Source organism: Lineus longissimus, chromosome 16, assembly GCF_910592395.1.
Source record: "Lineus longissimus chromosome 16, tnLinLong1.2, whole genome shotgun sequence".
NCBI lineage: Eukaryota > Metazoa > Nemertea > Pilidiophora > Heteronemertea > Lineidae > Lineus > Lineus longissimus.
Genome location: NC_088323.1, coordinates 2,567,859 through 2,591,450, shown reverse-complemented (window position 1 = coordinate 2,591,450; position 23,592 = coordinate 2,567,859). Strand labels below are relative to the sequence as shown.

Below are 23,592 nucleotides of genomic sequence, written 5' to 3'. Positions count from 1 at the left end.
CAATGGAGAGACATCGGTCAGTGAGTCAATATATTACTGAAATGATCGATGGCTCTGGCCGTTGGAGTAACTGCAGTCACATTGTCCCAATACTACACCTTTTAAGTAATTAGCTAACCCATTACAACAGGATTGGGATATGTTGTGTCTAAAGTGCTGGTCAAGTATAAACATGATATAGTACATGTTTGATGGCCAGTCTCGTCAAGAAAAAAAATTGTGGTAAACTTATCAGGACAAGTAAGCTTATTACATCACAGATCGTAGTTCCTGGAAACTGGGAAAATTGGCTACCAATAACGACTGACTATTAACATTTTTGTCAGTCAACAATCATGTGTGATATTGCCCCAGTAATGCTGTGTCTTCGATACATTTCTTAGACAGCATAATGAAATCTATCGAACCACATTTTAAAGTAAGCAGGGTGTTTAGACAAACACTATCTTATCATAGTTTCATTTGATTGTTCCTCATATCCTTTATTCGCACAAAATTGTAAACCTTCATTAAACGGCTGGAAAAGACCTCGTCCCGCTTGCGCAGAGTAGCTATCTATGTCATGAGACATGTTGCTATATTGGGCAGAGAGACGGTCGATCTCCCGCCAAGGGATCGACGAGACAGAGTGCACCCCCTTGGGCATTCTTCTGCGCGATGATGTCCTCTCTTGGGACACGGAAAACGAATCAAATCCCCTCGCTGAGAGTACGCTTAATTAGGGTCATAGGCTAGAAGCCGATGGGGGAACAACACAGTACAATTGCACGATAGGTGTGGGGAGGCTGTTATGAGTGAGGGAGAGATGGAAGCTCATAAGAATAACCGACCCTGCATATAGTTCTTGTTTGAATAATAAATATTTCGGCATGCTAGCCACTGTCGCGTGGCGGCGTATCTGCAGTACATTACATGGCATGCTTCCTTGTTCCGCGGCATCCTTTTTGTTGTGGGGAAACTCTAGTGATATTGGCGTTGAATCCAATAGACATAACTGAGAAGATATCGCCGACCGGCTTTTGCAGAAGCAGTATTTGATTCAAGCATAACATGCCACGGACTCAATATTTCAGAAGACCTTTTTTTCGTGTTTTTTTGGTTAAGAGTAACTTCTGTTGTATTTCGTATTCTAGGTCAATGGCGACAGATTATCAGACAGTGTGGCCGACGAAAGCAAATTGACAGAAATCAATAGTGGCCAGAAAAGAGCAAGTTGGCTCGATTTCAAACGAAATGGTGGTCGGGAATATGATGAAAGTGACAACGCAAATCAAGACGAGGCAAAGCGGGCAAGCTGGTTGGACTTCAAACGTGACGACGCTGCAAAGAAGCGAGCAAGTTGGTTGGACTTTAAACGGGGAAACACCGGCGACTTGAAGCCCTGGTTAGAAAACAAAAGAGCAAGTTGGTTGGATTTCAAGAAGCGGGCGAGTTGGTTGGACTTCAAACGCACACACGGAAACACAGATGCTAGCAATGACAAACGTGCTTCTTGGTTGGATTTCAAGCGGGCTGTAGACAAGAAGGCCTCTTGGTTGGACTTTAAGAGGAATACTGACAAAAAGGCATCTTGGCTCGATTTTAAGCGCGACAACGACAAAAGGGCATCGTGGTTAGATTTCAAACGGAATGGCGCTTCTCCTGACGACAAGAGGGCCTCTTGGTTAGACTTCAAGCGGGCGCTGGGTTCGTGGATCGAAGCCAAGCAGACACATAAGCGAGGCAATGACAACCCCATGGATCCAGAGACAATAAAAGTAATTCGAGAGGTAGGCATCATGTAATCATGTAGACGACAATGACACAATCAAATTTTGATAAACACTGAGATTACCTTTTGTTAAACGTTTGTTTAAGGGATTGCATCATGCTTTCAAAAGCAATCCCTTTGATATAAAGATACTATAATCATACAAGTTAACTAAGTCGATAGAAATGTCATATCATGAAGCTTCTCAAGCCATGTAACCTCTACATGCCTGATGCATGTCGTGCACATTGCACTTTACACCTCTTATAAAATCACTTTATTTGTAGATGTTATTGAAGGACAAATCAGAGTTAACGCCGTCCATGCGCGAGAATCTTTTGTCGGCTTTTGCGAAGGACACCCAAAAGTAGAGGTATGTATATAATTTCCATTCAAGAATCATCTTGACCTTGCTCTTTTGCATCAGTAGACAACCCATTCCCTTGACGCAAATAGAGCAATTAAGGAAAGGTGAGAAACGTGTAAAGTGAAAAGAACTTTTTTCCAAAATTGCTTTCCGAAACCCTTTACGGATGAGCCTATTATCAAGTATAGATTAATCAATGCTTGCTATCATGCGAGCCCAATTGACTGAGGTGCCTGCATGCGAGTTAGCAGTTTATTCGCGGTGTTTTCGCCACTTACCCATATCTATGCGAACCCCTCCCCCCCCCCCCAAAAAAAAGAAAAAGAAATAAACGAGGAACAGCTATTTAAGCAGCCATTGGCTACCTATGGAGGCCAACGTACTCTAGGCTAGCCCTCTAAGCAATTAGTCACCCTGTCCTTAGAGCAGCAGACAACGAGAATATTCACCAACGATCACTCCCTGACATGTCTGTAGTTGCGAGTAATAACCCCTGATGGGTTTATAGTATATTTGGTAATACGCTGGCCATATTTATTAAACGGGATGGATTGAATGCTATTTTCATCAAGACCAATTTGAGAAAGTATACCCATTATTTCTCGCGCGTACAAAAACCAGGAAATCAGGATATGGGCACTTGCTGATATGTCTCGGGTGGGGAAAGTGATAGAGTCAGAGTGAGTAATGAAACGGGTGGTCTCAATCACTGGGGTGTGTATTAAGGATGCTTATGCGAGAGTAGCTGGTTTCATCCCGATATGGATCTATGTTGCCATTTCAAGCTACATGTATTCCTCCCTTGAAAATTATTTTCGTTAGTAGTTGTCCCATCGAATAACCACTCCACAAGATTTCGTCCTCTCTTCTTTCCAAGTAACTCATATGTTTTATGATTCCTAGGCAGTGGCCAGATAGGGGTCAATTTGATGGTAATTTGCAAACTCATGGGACCTGCTCGAGTTAGCAAAAGATATGTTCCTTGTCCAAGCGTGAATAGTGTTGATGTCCTGTGAGATTTCCTTTGTATTACCTATTCTAACATACCTGGCCCCTGCCTAATGCTCGTGCCTAATCAATTTCATCCGTAGATGAGACCATAACTGTGCAGTAGTATCACTAGAGTGAAGCTGATGATGTTATCAATAATAATATAACACTCACTGGAACTGGATCGACGACCTTTCTTCAGCACCGACATCCCATCGTCCCTATCAATCGACACCCAGCAACTAATTAATACATTATTGAACAATTAGCAGTTAATTATTGATCATAGCGCGATGGGAAGTATTCTTCAGTCGTCCACGGGGCACCGACAAGTCATCGCCACCATTTAGCTATGTAAATGTACACAGCAGTTACGTCCCAATGCATATGGACGTTGCATATAATCTCCGTCGGTCATCACATATAGACTGATTTTTTTTGTATTTCGAACTCTTTCGCTGAAAATTTCAGAGTTGCTTCATATGAAGAATAGAAATGTCGTCATTCAGCGCTTGAAATCGGGCGATTAGTAGCTAATAACAGGGTTATTACATATACGAATGTTCTCGTGTTGAGTGTACAGCACATGCATATTGATGATAATCTAGCTAGGATTGGATGAATTCGCATATTAACCTTCCGGCTCAGTTATTGACGTGTCATGCAATCCAGGTGCATTCGCAGGTTATTGTAATCATGTACGGCTCATTTGCACTCATTATCAAATATTGTAATTAACGTGGGGTAATTAATAAGCCATATCGGATGAAGTGGGCTGATGGTCTTGTGTACATAAATATAGGGATGTGCCATATAAAGGGATTTTGATAAAGCCCCTGAAGGCCGAATCACACGCTCAAATATCATTGTTTAACAAAGTTGGATAAAATCAAATGCCAGTTCGTGAAGTTCGTGCTTGAATACTGGTTATGTTGTTAGAAATCATCTTAGTTCGTAGCCATGATGGTTAATGCACGTCAATGCACATGAAACATCCCTGTACATTATACATAGCACATCATGATCAGTAGACATAGGCTAAAGTGCTATCTACTATAACCTGAACCTTGCGGCTAAGAGGTATTCGATTAATTTTCTATCACCTTTTCGAAATTGACTGAATTTTCCACTTTACCATATTGATTTTCCAGGTGGCCACTAGATGTCGCTAGGATGCGGACGAACAATATTGTCAATCAGATGCGGAGGAAACGGGCTAGAGGAACGGACAAAATCATTATTTATTAATTTCTTTGAAAAGCCGTGGGATTCGTACGAGACTTCGGGGTGATTCAAAGCCAACAGACGAGAACTTTTAACTGCGCATGCGTGAATTATCTCAAACTATCTGGTGACTAACAATGAAATGTTACGTTTTGTGTATCGATGTCATTCATACCTACCCGATCGCATCAGACCACTCAAGCTTGTTAAAGTTACAAATAATGCAGGCCAATATTAACATTACGTTATTGTTTACAGCAGATTGAGCTACAATGTATCTACCAACTTTGCACAAACAATTTTACGCGTATATATATCTATTCGTGGAATGACACTGCTTTGCAACATGCCTCAGTCATAATTAACAGTAAACTGTAATTGTTGTCTTTCTATAGTGAATGTGCTGTAATTGTTTTTACTCCAAACCCGAGAAGTTTGCATAATAGCACCCAACCATTGTGATACCCGCTCCAATTTAATGCAAGATAGTTTTTGAAAAAACCGCAACAGGGGTTTTCATGAAACAATATTTTGAACATTTTTCAAATATACTGGAAGAGTAACAACATTCTTGGTGGCTTTACCAGTCTATACAATTATATGGATTTCTACGAAAAAGGAACTTTTTTCAAGACGTACGTTTTTTTCAAACATTTCTTGATTGAAATTGGAATTGCGGTTATGAGTTTCTGCATTTTTTTTTGCTGATAGCAAACATTGATACACGCCTGTGATTTATCTATACCTAGTTGCAACAGCACAAACTATATGTCAACAATGTGCATCGATTATAACAAGGTCCCCGTAAAGCAGCTCATTTCGATTACGCCATTGCAGCAATTTTAAAAACGCCATTGTCGAGTCCTATCAACGAATGTCGATATAAGATTAACGATGCTGTGCATATACTTTGTAAATTTGGTGTTCTTTTACTGCACACCTTTCGAGTCTCTACGGTGGCCCATTAGGGACATCATGTTTTTTTTTAGATTCAAATACGATTTTTTTTTCTCGAATTTTCTCCACGGAATTAAGTATTTTCTCCGCGGAAATAACATTTATCTCCACGGAAATAACATTTATCTCCGCGGAAATAAATACTTTTCTCCACGGAATTAAGTATTTTCTCCGCGGAAATAACATTTATCTCCACGGAAATAAATACTTTTCTCCACGGAAATAAATACTTTTCTCCACGGAAATAAATACTTTTCTCCACGGAAATAACATTTATCTCCACGGAAATAACATTTATCTCCGCGGAAATAAATACTTTTCTCCACGGAATTAAGTATTTTCTCCGCGGAAATAACATTTATCTCCACGGAAATAAATACTTTTCTCCACGGAAATAAATACTTTTCTCCACGGAAATAACATTTATCTCCACGGAAATAACATTTATCTCCGCGGAAATAAATACTTTTCTCCACGGAAATAAATACTTTTCTCCACGGAAACAACATTTATCTCCGCGGAAATAAATACTTTTCTCCACGGAATTAAGTATTTTCTCCGCGGAAATAAATAATTGATTCCGCTGATATGATTGGTCCTGCATTTTAGAGGACGAGGTCAAGGTGAAACTATTAACCCTTAAACCCCAACCTTGCGGTAGGCTCGGGAACCAAGCTGTACAGGCGCTGCCCGCTGGAACACGAGGCCGCTTGTCAATCCCGTTTGACATTGTCAAATCTGACAATCATCGTGTTACTTACATCTTCCACAGTCTTCATGCCAACACTATACACGTATAGTCAGATCTGACAATGTCAAACGGGATTGACAAGCGGCCTCGTGTTCCAGCGGGCAGCGCCTGTACAGCTTGGTTCCCGAGCCTACCGCAAGGTTGGGGTTTAAGGGTTAATAGTTTCACCTTGACCTCGTCCTCTAAAATGCAGGACCAATCATATCAGCGGAATCAATTATTTATTTCCGCGGAGAAAATACTTAATTCCGTGGAGAAAAGTATTTATTTCCGCGGAGATAAATGTTGTTTCCGTGGAGAAAAGTATTTATTTCCGTGGAGAAAAGTATTTATTTCCGCGGAGATAAATGTTGTTTCCGTGGAGAAAAGTATTTATTTCCGTGGAGAAAAGTATTTATTTCCGCGGAGATAAATGTTATTTCCGTGGAGATAAATGTTATTTCCGTGGAGAAAAGTATTTATTTCCGTGGAGAAAAGTATTTATTTCCGTGGAGATAAATGTTATTTCCGCGGAGAAAATACTTAATTCCGTGGAGAAAAGTATTTATTTCCGCGGAGATAAATGTTATTTCCGTGGAGATAAATGTTATTTCCGTGGAGAAAAGTATTTATTTCCGTGGAGAAAAGTATTTATTTCCGTGGAGAAAAGTATTTATTTCCGTGGAGATAAATGTTATTTCCGCGGAGAAAATACTTAATTCCGTGGAGAAAAGTATTTATTTCCGCGGAGATAAATGTTATTTCCGTGGAGATAAATGTTATTTCCGTGGAGAAAAGTATTTATTTCCGTGGAGAAAAGTATTTATTTCCGTGGAGAAAAGTATTTATTTCCGTGGAGATAAATGTTATTTCCGCGGAGAAAATACTTTATTCCGTGGAGAAAAGTATTTATTTCCGCGGAGATAAATGTTATTTCCGTGGAGATAAATGTTATTTCCGCGGAGAAAATACTTAATTCCGTGGAGAAAATTCGAGAAAAAAAAATCGTATTTGAATCTAAAAAAAAACATGATGTCCCTAATGGGCCACCGTAAGTCTCCATAGCAGGTTCAAAATTTTCTTCCTTCCTTTTAAGTTCCTTAAAAAAACAATTGGAATGATCTCCGTTTATGTGATAAAGGCTCTTCTGAGTCCAATGACAAAACGCTATGTGTCAATATCACATCATTGATAAGGCGACCTTAACCGTCGTTATCAACAAGACATCATTGATTAAGCTACTCAATTCTCGTAATCCTTGCGAATGTGCGTACACTTCCATGCAAGAGTAATTTATAATTGCAATAAAATGAGTATTTTTCATTTCATCAATGAATATTCCTCATTCTTGTTCGAGTTATCTGTAGGAAGTGTTAGTAGTACAACGGTAGCCCTGGTACAATAACGACCCACAAGGAACACATCATGTACATTATCATAATCTTGGCAAACTGGCGTAGGAGTCCGGACCACCTGCATGAACATGAGCCAGCTAGAGCTGATATGTGTAGACATCAATGCAGAGGGGAACGACGACATGATCACGTTAAACTCTGTTTCATTTCATCACAATGATTTAGAAAATTATTGTCAATACTCTCGTTTCATCGATCTATGTCTGGTTCCGAATATGAAATTCAAGCTAGATATTATGCACATGGTCCTTGATGCCAATCAACATGTTCAACTTGTCCAAAGGTCATACCCTGTTTAGACTTGGCCTCGTGTTTTCGTAGTAAACAATCGACCTGTTTAAGCTTAATTAAGCTGGAGTGTTACCATTCCCATTACAAGGGTTTAAACAGCCCCCGTGAAAGGTGCAAGCCAAACATTTTACCGTTGACGTGGAACACAATGACCGCTTATTTCACTAGAGTCATCCGTGCGAATTCAGTAACAATGTTCGAGATTTATCTGAATGAATCGACAGCGACAATAGAATAACATGTTTTAATTGCAAGGACACATCAATGTAATCTATAGAATATGCGCTTCACTCATGACGGCTCAATTAAATGCAATGCAGTAATTGCAATCGTCTGCATGAACAATTAACTATGGCCTTGAAATAGTCTGCAAACAGGACATACACGCATTTAGTAAATGTGTCAATACTATTACGGATATAGCTGCCGCGCCCACCAGATCGAAAGTGCTTGAACAATGGTACAAAAGTTGGTCATTAATTTTTCAATAAAATCCTCGATAATCTACCTAACGATGCTAACCTTTTTTTCAAAGGCAAAATACTTCCTACAGCCTGTTGCAGCCCTTAAAGAAGACCGCATGCTACCAATGCCAAATCAAACAGTCAAATGTAGGCCTATTTTGTATTTATACCACACAGATGTCCTGTAAATAAGCAGCTGCCTATCCTTGCGTGGCATGTCTAATGTAACAACCTTAGCTACGAATATATCTTATGGATGAAATACTCCCATCCAATTGAAGTAATTAAGCCTGTCGATGAAGTCAACATACCATTCGGAATTTCAAGTCAAGTCGGTCAGGGAGACAATCCAACACATTCGGTTAACGGGATATGGGAACGAAGAGACAAAATTGTTTACAGATTCTTCACAGATTGATCACTCTGCACTTGCTGATTGCACCACACGCCATGCACATCCATCACCCAGAGTATTACTGTCACAGCGGTGATGCACCCCGCCGTAGATCACTCATTACTGTCACGTTGCTGCACCGACATGGCAAAGGAGATAGTGTTGCCGCGTGCGACGATCTATACCAACAAAAACTGCTAGTTGAACCAAGCACTGAATGCGGAATTTCATAACAAACCTTTGGGTGGAACAAATCATACCTTTCGGCCAACGATGCAGCAAAACGTGACTTACAAATAACGCTTTTTGGTGGGAAATGTGGTTCTTTCTCCTTGCTGCTTTAGCAATGAACTACGGCGGTCCTTCATCCCGCATCTACCCAACATCGCCCAGCGCATCAATCAACTCGAGGATTAGTGTCAATGGCTACGGTGACAAGCTGACGATCGGAGTCATTTGTTGTCCCATTACCGCTGATAAGATAATGGGCTTAGAGAGGACAAGTCTTGCAACAGCAGCAAAAGGATGGTTAGGAAATATCCGACGGACAATGATACATTATTTTATGACACGTTGACTTTTCCTGTCATTCATGAAGTTTTTAGGTTAGCGCAAAATCAAGTGTAGAGTTATTGGCAACGATGGCATTTACTGGTTGGAGTATGCATCACATATTGGTTCGACAAATAGTATCTTTCTTTGAAGACCAAGTGATAACTAATCAGGTTAAGATAGTGCATATGCATGTGATCGCGACATAGTTTGGCGCCTCAGTACCAAGTGAACACTATTGGGATGTTAACATGGTTGACCGCGTCCATTCCAAATAAAGTTCTCCTGCTGGAATCATATTTGATTTGCATCAGATTGCCAGTTAGGCCCTCTATCGGATAAACATCGGAGCTGTAGTCGCTGAAAATAGAACAATAAGGAAGATACTATCACATTACATTGCATAATAAGTGCATTTAGCTCCCACAGCCGCCTGCTGTTCTTCAATGAGACAACGTTGCAGCCTACGGCAATAATCTTGGATCAAACACGGCAAGACAAAGAAGCCACTTGAAGCCCCCGTTTTCCTCTTGTCTCACACACAGATAGCATAAAAGTCTTCAAAATGCTGAATATTCAATATGGCCATCGAAGCTGTTTAACACGTTGAATGCCAGGTATGGTCAAGATGTGTGAACTGAGAGTTGTATCATTAGCAGTGTCTACTTACTCGCTGTTCGTGATCTTTTGCCAGTACACGACTTCCTGATTCTCCACTACGTACACGTGACTGGAGGCAACGAACACATGACTTGGTGTTCGCGCACTGTAATCAGTGGCTTTGACCCAACTTTCTATTTGAAGATTACCAGCGTTCACGGTGTAGACATTCAGCGTTCCCTGCGTTGTCTTTATGATAAGGTAGAGCCCTGAATTAAATTAGAGCGATTGCATCAACGGTGACCTATGGTAAAAATAACAATCGGATGTTTAACTATCATGCTTGTTTCAGGTTTTTGCATCGGTTTCGGGTGAGTGTAATAGTTTAAAATGTCCGAGGGACAAGTTTTTAAATGGACATTTCATTATTATTTACTGCACTATTGACGTTCATAGTCTTTATATACGCATATAATGTATACAGCCATATAATAACCATACAATAAGGACTTGCACATTTTCAGGGGCATTTTAGATGGCTTCACCGGGCATCGGTTCACTAGTGCTTTGCCGTAATACCTTCCATTTCATGTACAAGGTTGGTCTCACCTTTTTCGTCCAGTGCCACGAAAACAGACGGTGTATCAGGATTGCTGGATACTACAGCAGTCGTCAAGGTTCTTTTTTTAGTTGTCCCCGCCCTTCTGTTGTATCGGTAGGCAGTCTGGTAGTAGGAACAGTAGATATTTCCCCAAAATACGGTGAAGGTTACGCCGTGACATTGAATTGGCATAGTGAAACTGGACAAAAAGCATAAAATACATAGAAAGTGTTAGTAACTAAGAATCTATATGAATTGTGTAATTGATGTATATGCGCATGCAAACGAAACTTGATACGATCTGAACGAATCACATCTGGATTTTTTATCAAGTAGGGCATCAGGAAGAACACTCACTGTTCAATAATGCTCGGACTTTGTTCCGAGAAGTATTCATCCCTGTTGTGGACAAACACCCTGTTTCCAATTGCTGAAAGATAAAAAAAGGAAAAGAACTGCATTTTCTCCGTTAGAACCACTTAACATATTCTTACTTGAAACAAGCATATGAGAGAAGCCAGGTAGCTAAGGCCAAATAAAGTTACACGAATTTGCCAATATGGTTCAGTCCCATCTGATATCGGAAAATGTTCAAGCTTAATGAGGTGTTCGCATTGTGATCGGAGACAATAGGCAGTTTCCCAATCCATATATACGACTGGTGAAGAACTGTGGTCTCATTAAGTCCTGTGATAATTCGATTACGCGGCACTCATAAAAATAATTCCTATCCTAGCAGGAATCAGAAAAATTTCAACGAAAATATTAACATACTTCGTCCTTCGTCGTTCGTAGCCTATTGTAAGGCTGGGGAAACCTGGCCAAAACACGCCCTAAAACACTACCGATGCGCTTTGAGATGAGACCAAAGAGAAGGTGGAGGTCTCCTGATCCAAGCAGCCATCTCGCTTCGACCTGCAAAGTAGGCAAGGTAGGATACCTACCGATACTCCCAGTCGCAAGGACGTAAACACGTCCTCGGCCTGTAATTGCAATGGGGTCTTCCACCATCCAAATGCGCTCGGATGAATGCAGTTGGCAGATGATACTTGCTGGAGCAATTTCATATAGGCTACCTGGAAAAAGGGACAGTGACGAAATGATGAGAGCTTTTTTCATAAACTATTAAAATGAAAATATTCGCGAATCTCATTGAAGACGTCTTTGTGAAATCGTAGCAGTAAGCCCATGACCGTAATTTGGACCATAGCCCCTTGACTTTTGACCTTGTCGACTTCATAAGGACACTTTGCGGGTCAAACTACATGCCAAAGTTCCTCATCGTATGATTTCCCTGATACAAGTAGGACCCGGTGTACCTGACTGTGTCCATGTGTCTACATCGTACTGCAGCGCAAGGTCGGACTCCCATCCGTAAACAGAGTGGATGAACGGCTGGAAAGTCAAGAATCGAAGCTGTCCGTTTTGTGACGTCATTGTAAGGCGCTCAAACTGCCCCGGAAGTTGGAATTCCGCGTACTGCGACACCTGGTGGCGAGTTACAAGGTTTGGCGAGGAGCCGTCATCATGTACCACGTGAAGATATCCACCAATCACAAAAGTATCTATGACAGTGGACTTCGTCAGTCCTAGGATTTGTGTCGATTCGATTGTTTCCAAGGTCACTGGATCTGAAGTTTAAATGGAAAAAAATAGGCAATGCTGTAGGTGGAAATGAATGTACAATGACTATTGAAAGATTGAAAGATTCAAAATGAAAATATTACATCACTTTGACAACACCTGCTATAGAAAGGAACTTAGTCGGTTCAAATCCAGATGATTTGGTGTTCCATTTTGAACAAGATAGTGTTTTACAGGTTACTGTCGTGTAAGTTAACGTCATTCTATATACTCTAGTGGATACGGCTTTTAAGACTGACCGTTGTTGATAGGAAGAGAGTAGGAATTTTAAGGTCCAGCAAAATTTGAATTTGTCAACTTACCTAACCGGTCAGCAACTAAACCACCACCGTATTTGTGCCGATAAACTGCATAAAGCCCTGTCGCATCGACTGCCATATCGACATAGGACTGTGTGTCAACATTTCCAGTAGAATACGAGATGAATTCACAATGAGATAGGGTCCGCATCGGCCCTGTTACCAACATTTCAAGATCGAAGTAAGATATCTCGCAGGAAGCGCCATTTTGGAAATAAAGGCTTCGATTGAAGACGATGTGACCAGTTCCTATGAGTTCTATCAATCGTCCACCTGGGGTATCAACTGAAAACGATAAACAATATACTCTCTTTTCCTTCATACAAGGTCAGTTTCTGTCTTGTAGATTCTTAGTTAAACCTTCAAATATGTCACAAGTATCTTGTATTAAAGTATAAGCATACGTCATGCATAAAGACGAAACTGAAAGCGATATTGACTGAGAATCATATAAGAATTGTATCAGCATTTTCTACCTGGAATTTACTGAGAAAGGATGACTGCAGACCTGCCGTATTGGAGGATGGTGATGTTAGCCATTGCTGAATCTGAACAAACCCGCTGAGGTGATCACCAGAATGTGTGTACAATAACTGTGTTTTAACTTACCCAATCCTGTTTCAATGTCATAGAGTGCATTTCCCCCACTCAGAAGTGTCGCTCTTGAATCGTAGACAGCAATATCTGTAGATGAAAACACGAAGGCTTGATAATTATATTTACAAGTTACATGCTATTCGCGCGCACAAATCCTATTCTTTTCACAGGATCTTCTGAACATGCTAGTTCTTGCCAAGGCCCAGAATCAACAGTTTTAGAAATTCGGTAGAAAACTTTATTGCGCGTGGCAGACGTTATGGAGAAATGTTTGGTAAGCAGAAGCGTGGATGAAAAACGAAGCAATAGTCCTGTCATATTGTTATCGGAATTTTAGACGTAAGCAGTACTTACACATCCCCGAACCTGGTTCGTCCGACTCTAGAAAATAGACCTTGGCACCGCCTTCCTCACCCATATCCATGGGGTCCTGTAGTGTAAGTCCGTAGTTTATTTGGTGAACGGATTCTCCTGTCTGGGCGATTGGAGTCATGTTCTTAGCGATGAAAGGAAAATAACCTGAAATGGAGATAGTTGCTACAGTTCTGCCGACAATAGACCGTAGGCCAAGACATATTATACATTGGTGCCATGTTCACTTTGAATTGACAGTGGGTTGGCGTCACCAAGTTGTCCGATGGTCATGGCGTGGGTTCACCTCAGATAGTAAGAGGGTACTTACCAAGAGTTGGTCTAACGTCACCCGTGGCAACCTTACAACGCAACCGTCGAAGGTAGCAGGTCTCGGTGGTTGGTTCACGCCATCCGGTTAAGCTCATACTGTATCGAGACCTTGGGACACCCGTCGCCAAGGCGTAGCTCACCTCCTGGATGACTGCACCTGGGAGGAGTGCGGTGTCGCCGAGGACGTGACTGCAGATGTGGGAGAACTCAAGAGGGTCAGCAGATAACTGGAGCAGTCGTCTCCGTAGATGGGTGTCGATTATTGTTTCATCTTGGTCGGATGTCCCGGCCTGTTCTGATTGGTCTCGCTCGGTGTTGAGATTTAGAGTTTCCACTTCGTTACCAGGGCCGGCGTTTGAGTCTAAGTTTGAACCGGAGTGGAGCAAGCGCCGGCGGCCACTTGGGGAGTCGACTGAGGAACTTGAAGATGAAACTTCATCATTGTAACCTGACGACACGTCATAACTACTCGAGTAAGAAGCTGAGCTGGACGAATATAGCTGATTTCCACTCGAACTTGATAGTTCCCCGGAATAAGAATGGTTCGCCACGCTGGTTGGTGAAATTCCATGACCTAAAACGAGACAAATGGTAAGTAATAAACTTTATGGAGGTGCACATCATAAGCACCTTTTGCATCTGCAGGTGCTTCGGGAACCTTCTTTGCTAGTGCTTGTTCTTGGATTGTTGAGGCTTGAGTTGGAGCAGATCCGCCTGAAAGAATTTATGAAAATGTTTTTCAAATTCGAACAAGACAAATAATGTTGGCCGAAACTCAATCATCCAGCTATTTCATTTAAATTTTACGTCATTCAGCACATTGATAAACTCCTTTTTAGTCCAATGCAACATTTCCGAAGAAGTTTGGAAAAACTTCCTTTGTACACACCTTCGTCTCCCCAGTTCGAATCACAGTTATCCGTCGCCACCCCAAGGGGTACTGCATCAACCATCAGCTCATCGCAGACAAACGACGTGTGGTCGGCAGCATCCATCTGCCGATAAAAGCTTGAACAACTAATTGTCTTGCCAAGAACAGTTTGCAGACTCTTGAATCCAAGGCCAGTGTGAGCACGGGCTGAAAGAAGAGGGATTCAGAAAGTTTTCAAATTCATATGCAAGATTGGAGGAGACCTACAGGAGGAGGGCCCGCTCAGAAGCACGCCAAACGCAGTGAAACCAGACATGTTAGAAGAAAGCCATGTTCAAACAAATGCCGATAACGCCCTTCAGAGAAAAAATATATCGAAATCTTGCTTTTTAATGAAAATGAATAAGAAATGTTGTAGGTTGAGTAGAGTGTTTACATTGGCTGCTGCATTGGTCATTCTTACCCTCGTCAAAGAGTGGAAAATCGCACTCGGAACCAGCAAAATATGCTGGACACTGACACTCTTGGGCATTACCACTGCAGAGACATGTCCCTCCATTCCCAGTACACCTCTCGCAAAACTCCTCGTTCTCCTGAAACAAAAAGAGTCGTTTCGTTCGGTTTCACTATTTTGCAGCTGTATGCTGCCTTATGTTTAAGGGCAGATTGTCTGCATCAGAGTCGCCTATCGGCTACGTATACGTTCTTGAAAATGAACGATAGTACTCGCATAGCGAACTCAGATAGGTTTGGAAAACATTCATATGATATTTTGTTTATATTGATGATTTAAAAATTCAACCAGATGAGAGTTTACTTACATCCACAACAGTAGTCTGCGTGTAGTACCTACATCCGGGTTCTGAGGTCAAGGCCGCCAAGGTACTCGCTGCATTTGAGTTCAGCTCACAGAGGCCACTTTTCTTACAATAATGGAATGATAGACAATTTGTCATGCTGGAGCATTGTGCAATGCACTCAAGAACACTCCGTGCATTTGATATCTGAAGTTGAAGAAAGTCAGAGACTGTTAGCCAGTAATACATCATTTATTCCAAACGTTTAGGGCGGAGGGGGCTAAATTGTTTTTTCGATGGAGAGCAACTGACAAAGGATGTTCGGCCAGACGTAAAAGCGACGCCCCTTAGACTACAAAATCAACTCAACTAGGAGTTCTAGGCATCAGTCGATGACAGTTACCTTTAGCGTGTGACCCAGGTAGACCGAGTCATCAGCAAACAGTGACATCTTCTTGACTTGTGCGCATTCCTGTCCTTTGACTGTGGACATCATGGAAGCGGACAGAACGAAGGTAACACTGATGATGCGATATGTATACAACGTCATCTTGGAGACTGTTACTTTGATGAAATCTACCAAATGGCACTCGTCCTGTAAGATTAAGCAATAAAACTACGAAGTCCAGGTCGAATATCCCGATGATCGTTTTATACTTATTCAGTTTCTTCTACAAGATTCTTGTAAAAATCATGTGAAGGTATGCCATGAACACATTTTACGAAACTGAACAAGATCGTTACTCATAGTGTTATAATTTTCGATCTGGGATCAGAGTGAATGATTTATTGGTCAATGACTTTCGCAAGACACCCACTGATGCCGTTTGTAGTTCCAGAAGACTAATCATTGCTTTCCTGAAAGAAGGAAGAAGGAAGTTTGCGACGAAGTGGTGCATTAGCAAGCAACTGGTCTTATATCCTGAACAGGACTTCTTACCGTTTCACATGTTGATATGTTAAAGGAAATTAACGAATGTGCTTACCTAATGTTAATAACGTTCCTGGTTTCCGTTTGGAATTTTTTTTAAATCCAGAAATTCCATCCACGATAAGAAGTTTTCCATATATCTAATGGGGATGCTTTTCAAAAGCGAACCGACCAGGCTATCAGCATCTTGCTTGACGACGGCGGTTATTTTTGACAAGCGTTAGACCACATCGCATGTTTGCTCCAGACTATGCTAACGGAACTTACGTCATTAGTTGATTGACCTAGCGGAAGTCATATCACAGATGGACGACGAATCTTGTGTTGAGAAATCGTTGTAATTAATTAATCATCAGGTAAAGAAACCGTTTTTATGCCAATCGGTGTTAATATGTCATTATTGTACATTTTGGTATTGACTAAGGGATGCATTATAAGTGTGTTTAGTATTGACCTACATGTAAGCGACCTGCAACTCATTATGTATTTGAAGTGGTCGATATCACACTGATGTGGCGTGATCTGTACAAGAAAGCACCAGTTTGTTATCAAAATCAAAATTTACAAGCTACATCATTCAAAAGCAATATGTGACTCCGACTATTATACACTGACAATAAATGAACATGGCGTAATCACTGCTACAACCATTTTTGATACGAGTACAACAGAATATATACCGCTCCAAAGCCTCCGCTGGGTGAAGAAACTTGGTGTCGTTCGCAGCGGGTTTGCACACGTGTGACCACCCATCACCTCTTGTAGTTCGATATAATGATTTTAACATGAAGAGCTATCTATTAAGCAAAATGTAACTGTCATAATTTTTTTTCTCTGAGGTTAATAAGTCCTCTTCTTCTTGGTGAGATCGACAGGTTCTACTGAGCTGAACCCCTTGATAAGATCAGCCCCTCTTTCAGCGATCATGATAGTTGGGGCATTCGTGTTACCCGAGACTACAAATGGCATGATAGATGCGTCAACTACTCTCAGGTGGTGGAGTCCTTTCACTCTGAAAACGAGAACGTTAGAAATTATGTGATTCTTCCTTGTTTCCATACTTGGTTCACATTTTGACATTTATCATGCCACAGAAAGGCTTATAAATACGCATATATCGATGTCCCGTGCGTCAATGTTAAAGGATTGTATAAGTTTTCAAGAACTATACTATAATCAGCGTCTATTGTTAGCCAAAGGTGACATTTACATCTTTTGTTTCACCTACTCATAGATGGCATTCGAACAATGCGACTTTTACAGTCACGATACAAATGGTAATCCATGAGTCGTATTTGCTGCAGCAAATGCGAATGCAACTCCAATAGGTATTTTCAAGAAGGGGAAGCTCTTGGGGGAAAATCAGCAGAGAGACTCTCTATTTATGCGGAAAATACCGCACTTTGTAATCATACTATCTAACTAGTATCTTACCGAAGTTGCGGATCCACTACAGCGGTAGGGTCGCCAACCCCTCCCATTTTGCAGGTCCCGGCAAGATGGTACATCGTCTGTACGTTCTGCTTCAAATAACATTTCCAGTATTCGTCAGAGAATCCCGCTTCGAGTTGCTCACATCCAGGCATCTTTCTCACAGATTCGCGAAATCTAGGTCTCAGTTTCTTCATTGCTTTGGTGGCCAATAGCTTCTCGATGAATCGAATTCCTAGAAGAAGACAGGGACTGTTAGTCGATATGTGTAAGAAGTGAACACGTCCACATCAATGACAAATAATGGCTCAACGAGCCTTGTTGAGAAATCTTAATAGTTTGAGCTCAGTGAATTTGGGAAAGTGTCAAATACTAAGCGAACTCTGATTTGCACCATATTTGGCGAGCTTACAGCCTTTTGTTCGCAGCATTGTTATGTTTTCAGTTTGGCCACCTGGTAGCCAAGTCACGAATTAGATCGGATCAAAATTTGGTTTTCGAGAGAACGCAAGTGGGAAACGCACCTTCAATCATCCGCTTGACGTCATTCCTGTTTGCTAGATAATTGGTATGAATTAGCGGATCTTCGTCTGGGTATTTTGACTTGAGTTTGAGATGTCCAGTAGATGCAGCGCGGGTGGGGAAGACCATGGCGGTGAAGCCATGCTGGCCCTTCTTGTAGGCGTAGTAGTCCTTCCTTACCTGAAATGAAAGGCTTTGTCGTGAATGACGGCCATTTTTTTAATATCTGGTGCATTCGATCGATTCACACTGGCATCATTAAGGTGACGGGTCATGTTACCACAACAAGTCGGGTATTGTGACAACATTCAATTGATACCAGGCATCATACAGTTTCCTTATGAAGAAATATGATTTGCAGTGTTCTTGTTTACTAGCTCGATCCTAAAGTTCCTTAACCTTTTCATCCCAATTGAATTGTCTCACAATTCCATCCTGACCAACGTCTGAAGTAGCAAAGAATGGCAAGATCTGAATTTGGACATCAGGCTGCGGTTTTCTCTGTAGTCTTGTTTTGATCCATATCATGTTGTCAATCAACATTCCTTTGGAGTGAATGCCTGAAAGTTAATGGTATTTAACGTTTACTTGTTAAACAACTAAGTCTGATGAATATTGTTTATGTGTGTCGCAAGGGGACAGTTATCAACGTATCCTTTGTACCTTTCATAACGTTTTGGCGAAGTGGATCTGATTCAGATCACCTCTGAATCAGCTACCTAACGCGCCTGTTAACAATAAGAACAAGAGCCCTTGAATATTTCGCACAACACTAATCCGTCTGATCTCATTATACCTCCATGGATTACACCATCATTCCAATACAGTCACAAACAAGGTCAACTGGCCAAAACTGGTGAGTACTCTATGATGGCTGGTTCAAGAATGACCAAGAAGAGCCATCATGTTGTCACCGCAATCGCTTGAATCTCATGACTTTTCAAATGGTATTCTGGTTGCACTGTATTCCGTGCTCAGGTTATCGCAGGGCCTACCTGTTCGAAACCAATCGTACTTTAATTCTTCGAGAAATTCAAATCTTGTTTCTTCCAGGTTGGAGATTGGTTTGTCAATGTAGATCTCAGGGCCCCAAGTGGTCGGGTGATCGTGCAGGTTTTGCCCAACTGGTAGGTCAGCAACTACAGAAATCTAGTAAGGGAATCCAACATGCAGTGAGAGTGGAATACGACAGCCGTACTTGGGTACAGTGGTCCGATCGGAAAATTAGCATTTCGGACTCAATTTCGGTGAACTGCCCATGCCTTCAGATCCGAATTACAACCAGAGGTCAGCTGACCTGGTAGGCGATCTCCCTCAGCCATAGCGCTGACGAAATCCTTACTGTATGAATGAGATATCTAACGCAAGGTAAATTCCCTCTTGTTTGTGATAAATACCTATAATATATCATCATTAAGCAAGCTGATGCACCTATTTTGATATGTACTTACACCAAGTTCCTGTAGGTGGTCCTTTGGTCCCACTCCAGACAACAGCAGTAGTCGGGCGCTACCAATCGCCCCTGCTGAAATGATCACTTCCTTCCTTGCCAGCACGGTAACATGGGTATCTAAAGGAGTAGCGTATTCTACACCAACGGCCAGGTGGCCTTTAAAAAGAACCTAAAAAGAGAGGTGGTGGTATGCAAAGATGCAGGAGCTTTTCAATCAGCGCTGCAACCGGAAATTTTCGAGCGAACCTCGGTGGAGTGAGACCAATTAGGTTACCAGTGAGGTTGATTTGCCAGGGAGGTCTAAACTCTTACTTTGTTAGCCTCGGCATGCACCACCACGTGTAAGTTCTTCCTGTGCATGACTGGGAAGAGGTACATCCGAGACGTGCTCGCCCGCATGCCGTCACCAATGGTCGTCTGCGAATAATGCACTCCTGGAGAGTAGGAAAGAAGATTGGCAGTGACAATTTTATATTACGAACGAGGCATGCACTGAGGTGCAATCAGCAAGGCAAACTTCGGCGTCCAGGCAGACCATAGACAACTTTGCGACCATCCACTGTACATCCCATTGATATACCAACAACTAGATTACGGCCTAAACGCTTATTTCATTTGAATCACTCTGCTTCTTAGTCCTTAGTTTCAAAGTCATCCAAGACTTGTGTGACCTTAATTCCTTACCGATTTGTTCTTCACCATTGTAGTCACCACTAGTCAAATTGAGTTCTGCTGCTGCTTCTACAAGATAATCTCCGAGAGGTGTGTTTTTCACAAGAGACGTTTTTAGAAGACCTTCGGTTCCGTGGTACGCTGGAACGGAGATATTAAAAAAGGGACATCATTTTTACTAAGGAAGTAGGTTGAGTTTCTTTCATCGTCCATGTACCTGCCCATGTACATAATATTGCATTGATTGGTCACTGATATTCATCATCATCACCATCACTTAATATGGTAATCTTGTACATGTACATGAACATGTACATGTAAATTCATTATGAACGACTCTTTAGGGCAACGAAAATGAAGCGAGTATGTTAAGTTCAAATAGCATATACACGTACTACTAGTGACTGGAAGCGATATTTTCATACACAGTACGTCCACTGCTTCCCCTTGTCCATATGTATCTACATGCACTGCACAACGTGTAATTGTAGAATACATTCGGACATTCATTATAGTAGTAATCGTGTCTCCTGTTCGTGTACAATGGTCAATCTTTGTCACACATAGCCAGCTTGTAATGAGTAGGCAGACGACTGCTGCTTTGAAGCTAGTATCGACTTACGCGATTTCTTTAGTTTCTTATCTTCTGTATTCTCTGCTTTTATAAAATATGGTAGAACGTTATCATAATTCCAACCAGTCGCACCCATTTTATCCCATTCATCGTAATCAGCCTTATTGCCTCTGACGTAAAGCAGGGTGTTGATGGCGCTGGAACCACCGAGGGTTTTGCCACTTGGCAGGAGGCACTCCTGTAATGTAAATTGGAGACTGGATTTAGCGCGAGGTCAAAAATGCTTTCAAATGTGAACACTTTGGAGAAGCATCGATGGGCTGCCGTGTATGAATGCACCATATCAGGTTATAGCGGTGTTCTTATACACCTTTCCAGAAATGGGGCGCTAAGTGTCCGAAATAGAGATGTCATAAGGGGAAACTAGGCCTTATGGTGGAGGGACAAAGGAGATAGTCATGGTTGACCAACACACTTGAATGCCTTTAATGACGGACAAGGGGGAAAAGTTAGTTCCAATGCAAGCCACCATTTTCGGGAAGCATGTATAGAGCAAGAAGAATAAAGGAAAAACACCTACATTATTTGGCCAATTTCCACATGCATTCTCCTGTCTGACAGTCTTGTATTTCCAATCCCTTGGACCGTGGACCTCACCCGCTCCTTTTGACGGCACCTCCAGCTCCTTTGCTGTGCCTTCGTCACCGGCTTCAAGCAACAAGACCGTACTCGCCTTGTCCTCGCTCAGACGGTTAGCCAGGACACACCCCGCCGAACCTCCACCAACTGAAATGACACTCACGTTTGAAACTGGTCATCAGATATCAGCTGAAAAGGCCAGCAGTTCTGATCCTGGATGACGCATTACCGTGGGCCCGGTTGTACCAAAAAGTGCGACACTTACGATGGCGTTGAGCTAAAGCCAGTTCTTCTCCTATCGTCTCTCCCTTGCCTCTTGTCGTTTCTACTCATTATCACTTGAATTTCGATAGAAATTGATGTTACATGTCTTCAAAATCACTATTCCAATATTTGGTGTTGTCTGTACTTTTGTGATGACCCCTTTGAAAACTTTCCTTAAGCTGTGTGTATGTACTTACCAATAATGTAATCGTATTCCTTATCGGGCTCGGCCCTCACAGGAATCTTGAGTTTGGTGTTCCTGGTAAGGTAGTAACCGAGGGCAGCGGCCAGCCCCAGGACGATTACAGCAACCTTCCCTGCTTCTACCATCTTGGACTAAGACGGTTCAACCTGTCAGTGGTAGGATATACTATTTCAGAGAACTTCCTACCTTCATGCCCTTCGCTAGCCTTTTTTGGCTTGATGGATAGTGACATATTTGGTGTATTACGTAATAATAAAGGCAACTATACTTTAGGCTTCCCGTTCGGCTATGCCAAGTAGAACCCGAGAAAACATAGACTCCCACCTTACTTGGATTGGTGTCGGCCATCTTATAATAAGAAAACAACACGTACAAGTCCAAGCACATCGTCGGAAAACGCTCAGCAAGAGATAATTAGGGCAAGAAGCAACATGGATGGGACACATTGGCTGTATACAATGATATAATGAACTACATTTTATTTACCTTCGAAAATGCTAGCTTCCCATCCAAATCCTTCTATCCCATCTGATGGAACTCTCTCAAGAGATGTACGGAAAATCTCAAACAGGTAAAAGAGAGATATGCTGTTGATGAGTATACCTTCAGTGTTGGTATGTGTTCACCAGTCAACGTATGGGAGGCGAAAAAAGCTGTGTGATGAATCTGTATCATCCCAACTTGGCACTATAACAGGTACGCGACTCAGTGGAATACAACTACTGATGTCAGCCGGTAAAATGAAGTGTTGCAGCTACTAACAAGATACACGAGGATGCGGTATCCACGTTAAACCATGGTTACTTGCTGTTCCACGGCATCCACGTTAAACCGGTAACCGGAAAAACGCCGACCGACCGACCGACCGACCGACTGAGCGACTGACCTGCCAACCTACCGTCATAAGCAGTATCCCTTTCGCTTCTCTATAGCACATGTATCTGTGTAGTGCCCAGCGCGATGGACGTGATGGAGTTCGACGTGTCTGACAGCAGCAGGTCATGTGAAATGAAATTGTAAACAAGCGCACGTGCGCTGCTCAAATGACAACAAATGCATATTGCGCGTTGCAGTTCATGCATTGCATCGGTCGAGACACTCGATTAGAAAAACTACAGTGCATAGATTAGGCCCAAATCATGTTTTTATATCCACCGACCATGTAGACAAAGCATATCTTTAGAGTATCGTTATCAGTTCCTTACCGCGTGGGCTCGTTTTCCCGGTATTATTGACTGAAGATGCTGTTGTCAGACATGTCGGAATCCATCACGTCCATTGCGCTGGGCACTACACAGATACATGTGCTATCGAGAAGCGAAAGGGATACTGCATATGACGGTAGGTTGGCAGGTCAGTCGGTCAGTCGGTTGGTCGGTCGGTCGGTCGGTCGGTCGGCGTTTTTCCGGTTACCCGTTAAACCATGGTTACTTGCTCTTCCTGTTGCGGTTGATGTTAAATCACTAACCTGCCGCAAGAGTGTCATAAATATGTTGCCGTCACTCGAAATATACGATTAACTGGCCAAGTCATCATTTGCAGAGCTGCCACTAAAAGAGTATCCGCCTTTTGCAGCGGTTATCAGTAAGCTTACCAGAATTAAAAAGGCGCAGATAGACTTTGACTGGGCAAACAAATCATCAGCTCAGTAACTCCACCATTCCTGGAGAGATG

At 42.0% G+C, this 23,592-nt stretch overlaps 3 protein-coding genes across 3 annotated transcripts in view; 1 reads left to right on the top strand and 2 right to left on the bottom strand.

Moving 5' to 3' along the window:
* The window catches only part of LOC135500346 (uncharacterized), a 36,229-nt gene extending 31,133 nt beyond the window's left edge, over nt 1–5,096 (top strand). The window contains exons 3-5 of the mRNA XM_064791761.1: nt 1,134–1,769; nt 2,038–2,123; nt 4,259–5,096. Of these exons, the coding sequence (XP_064647831.1) occupies nt 1,134–1,769; nt 2,038–2,121 (720 nt within the window). The 3' untranslated portion in view covers nt 2,122–2,123; nt 4,259–5,096. The remainder of the gene's footprint in view (nt 1–1,133; nt 1,770–2,037; nt 2,124–4,258) is intronic.
* A 2,150-nt stretch (nt 5,097–7,246) lies between these two features.
* LOC135500781 (uncharacterized) lies at nt 7,247–15,777 on the bottom strand. Its single transcript, XM_064792431.1, has 14 exons — nt 15,631–15,777; nt 15,252–15,434; nt 14,894–15,023; nt 14,449–14,637; nt 13,558–14,133; nt 13,230–13,394; nt 12,888–12,962; nt 12,282–12,563; nt 11,655–11,966; nt 11,280–11,411; nt 10,693–10,765; nt 10,344–10,534; nt 9,805–10,003; nt 7,247–9,494 (listed from the first exon to the last, which is right to left on the bottom strand). Exons 1-14 carry the CDS (start codon nt 15,775–15,777, stop codon nt 9,353–9,355), a joined length of 2,796 nt encoding a protein of 931 aa, XP_064648501.1. The 3' UTR covers nt 7,247–9,352.
* LOC135500252 (glucose dehydrogenase [FAD, quinone]-like) lies at nt 15,257–22,533 on the bottom strand. Its single transcript, XM_064791583.1, has 13 exons — nt 22,405–22,533; nt 21,911–22,064; nt 21,391–21,596; nt 20,859–21,048; nt 20,249–20,377; nt 19,877–19,998; nt 19,563–19,733; nt 19,107–19,260; nt 18,511–18,671; nt 18,114–18,291; nt 17,593–17,824; nt 15,631–17,170; nt 15,257–15,434 (listed from the first exon to the last, which is right to left on the bottom strand). Exons 2-12 carry the CDS (start codon nt 22,041–22,043, stop codon nt 16,999–17,001), a joined length of 1,848 nt encoding a protein of 615 aa, XP_064647653.1. The 5' UTR covers nt 22,044–22,064; nt 22,405–22,533; the 3' UTR covers nt 15,257–15,434; nt 15,631–16,998.
* Nucleotides 22,534–23,592: the final 1,059 nt, after the last annotated feature.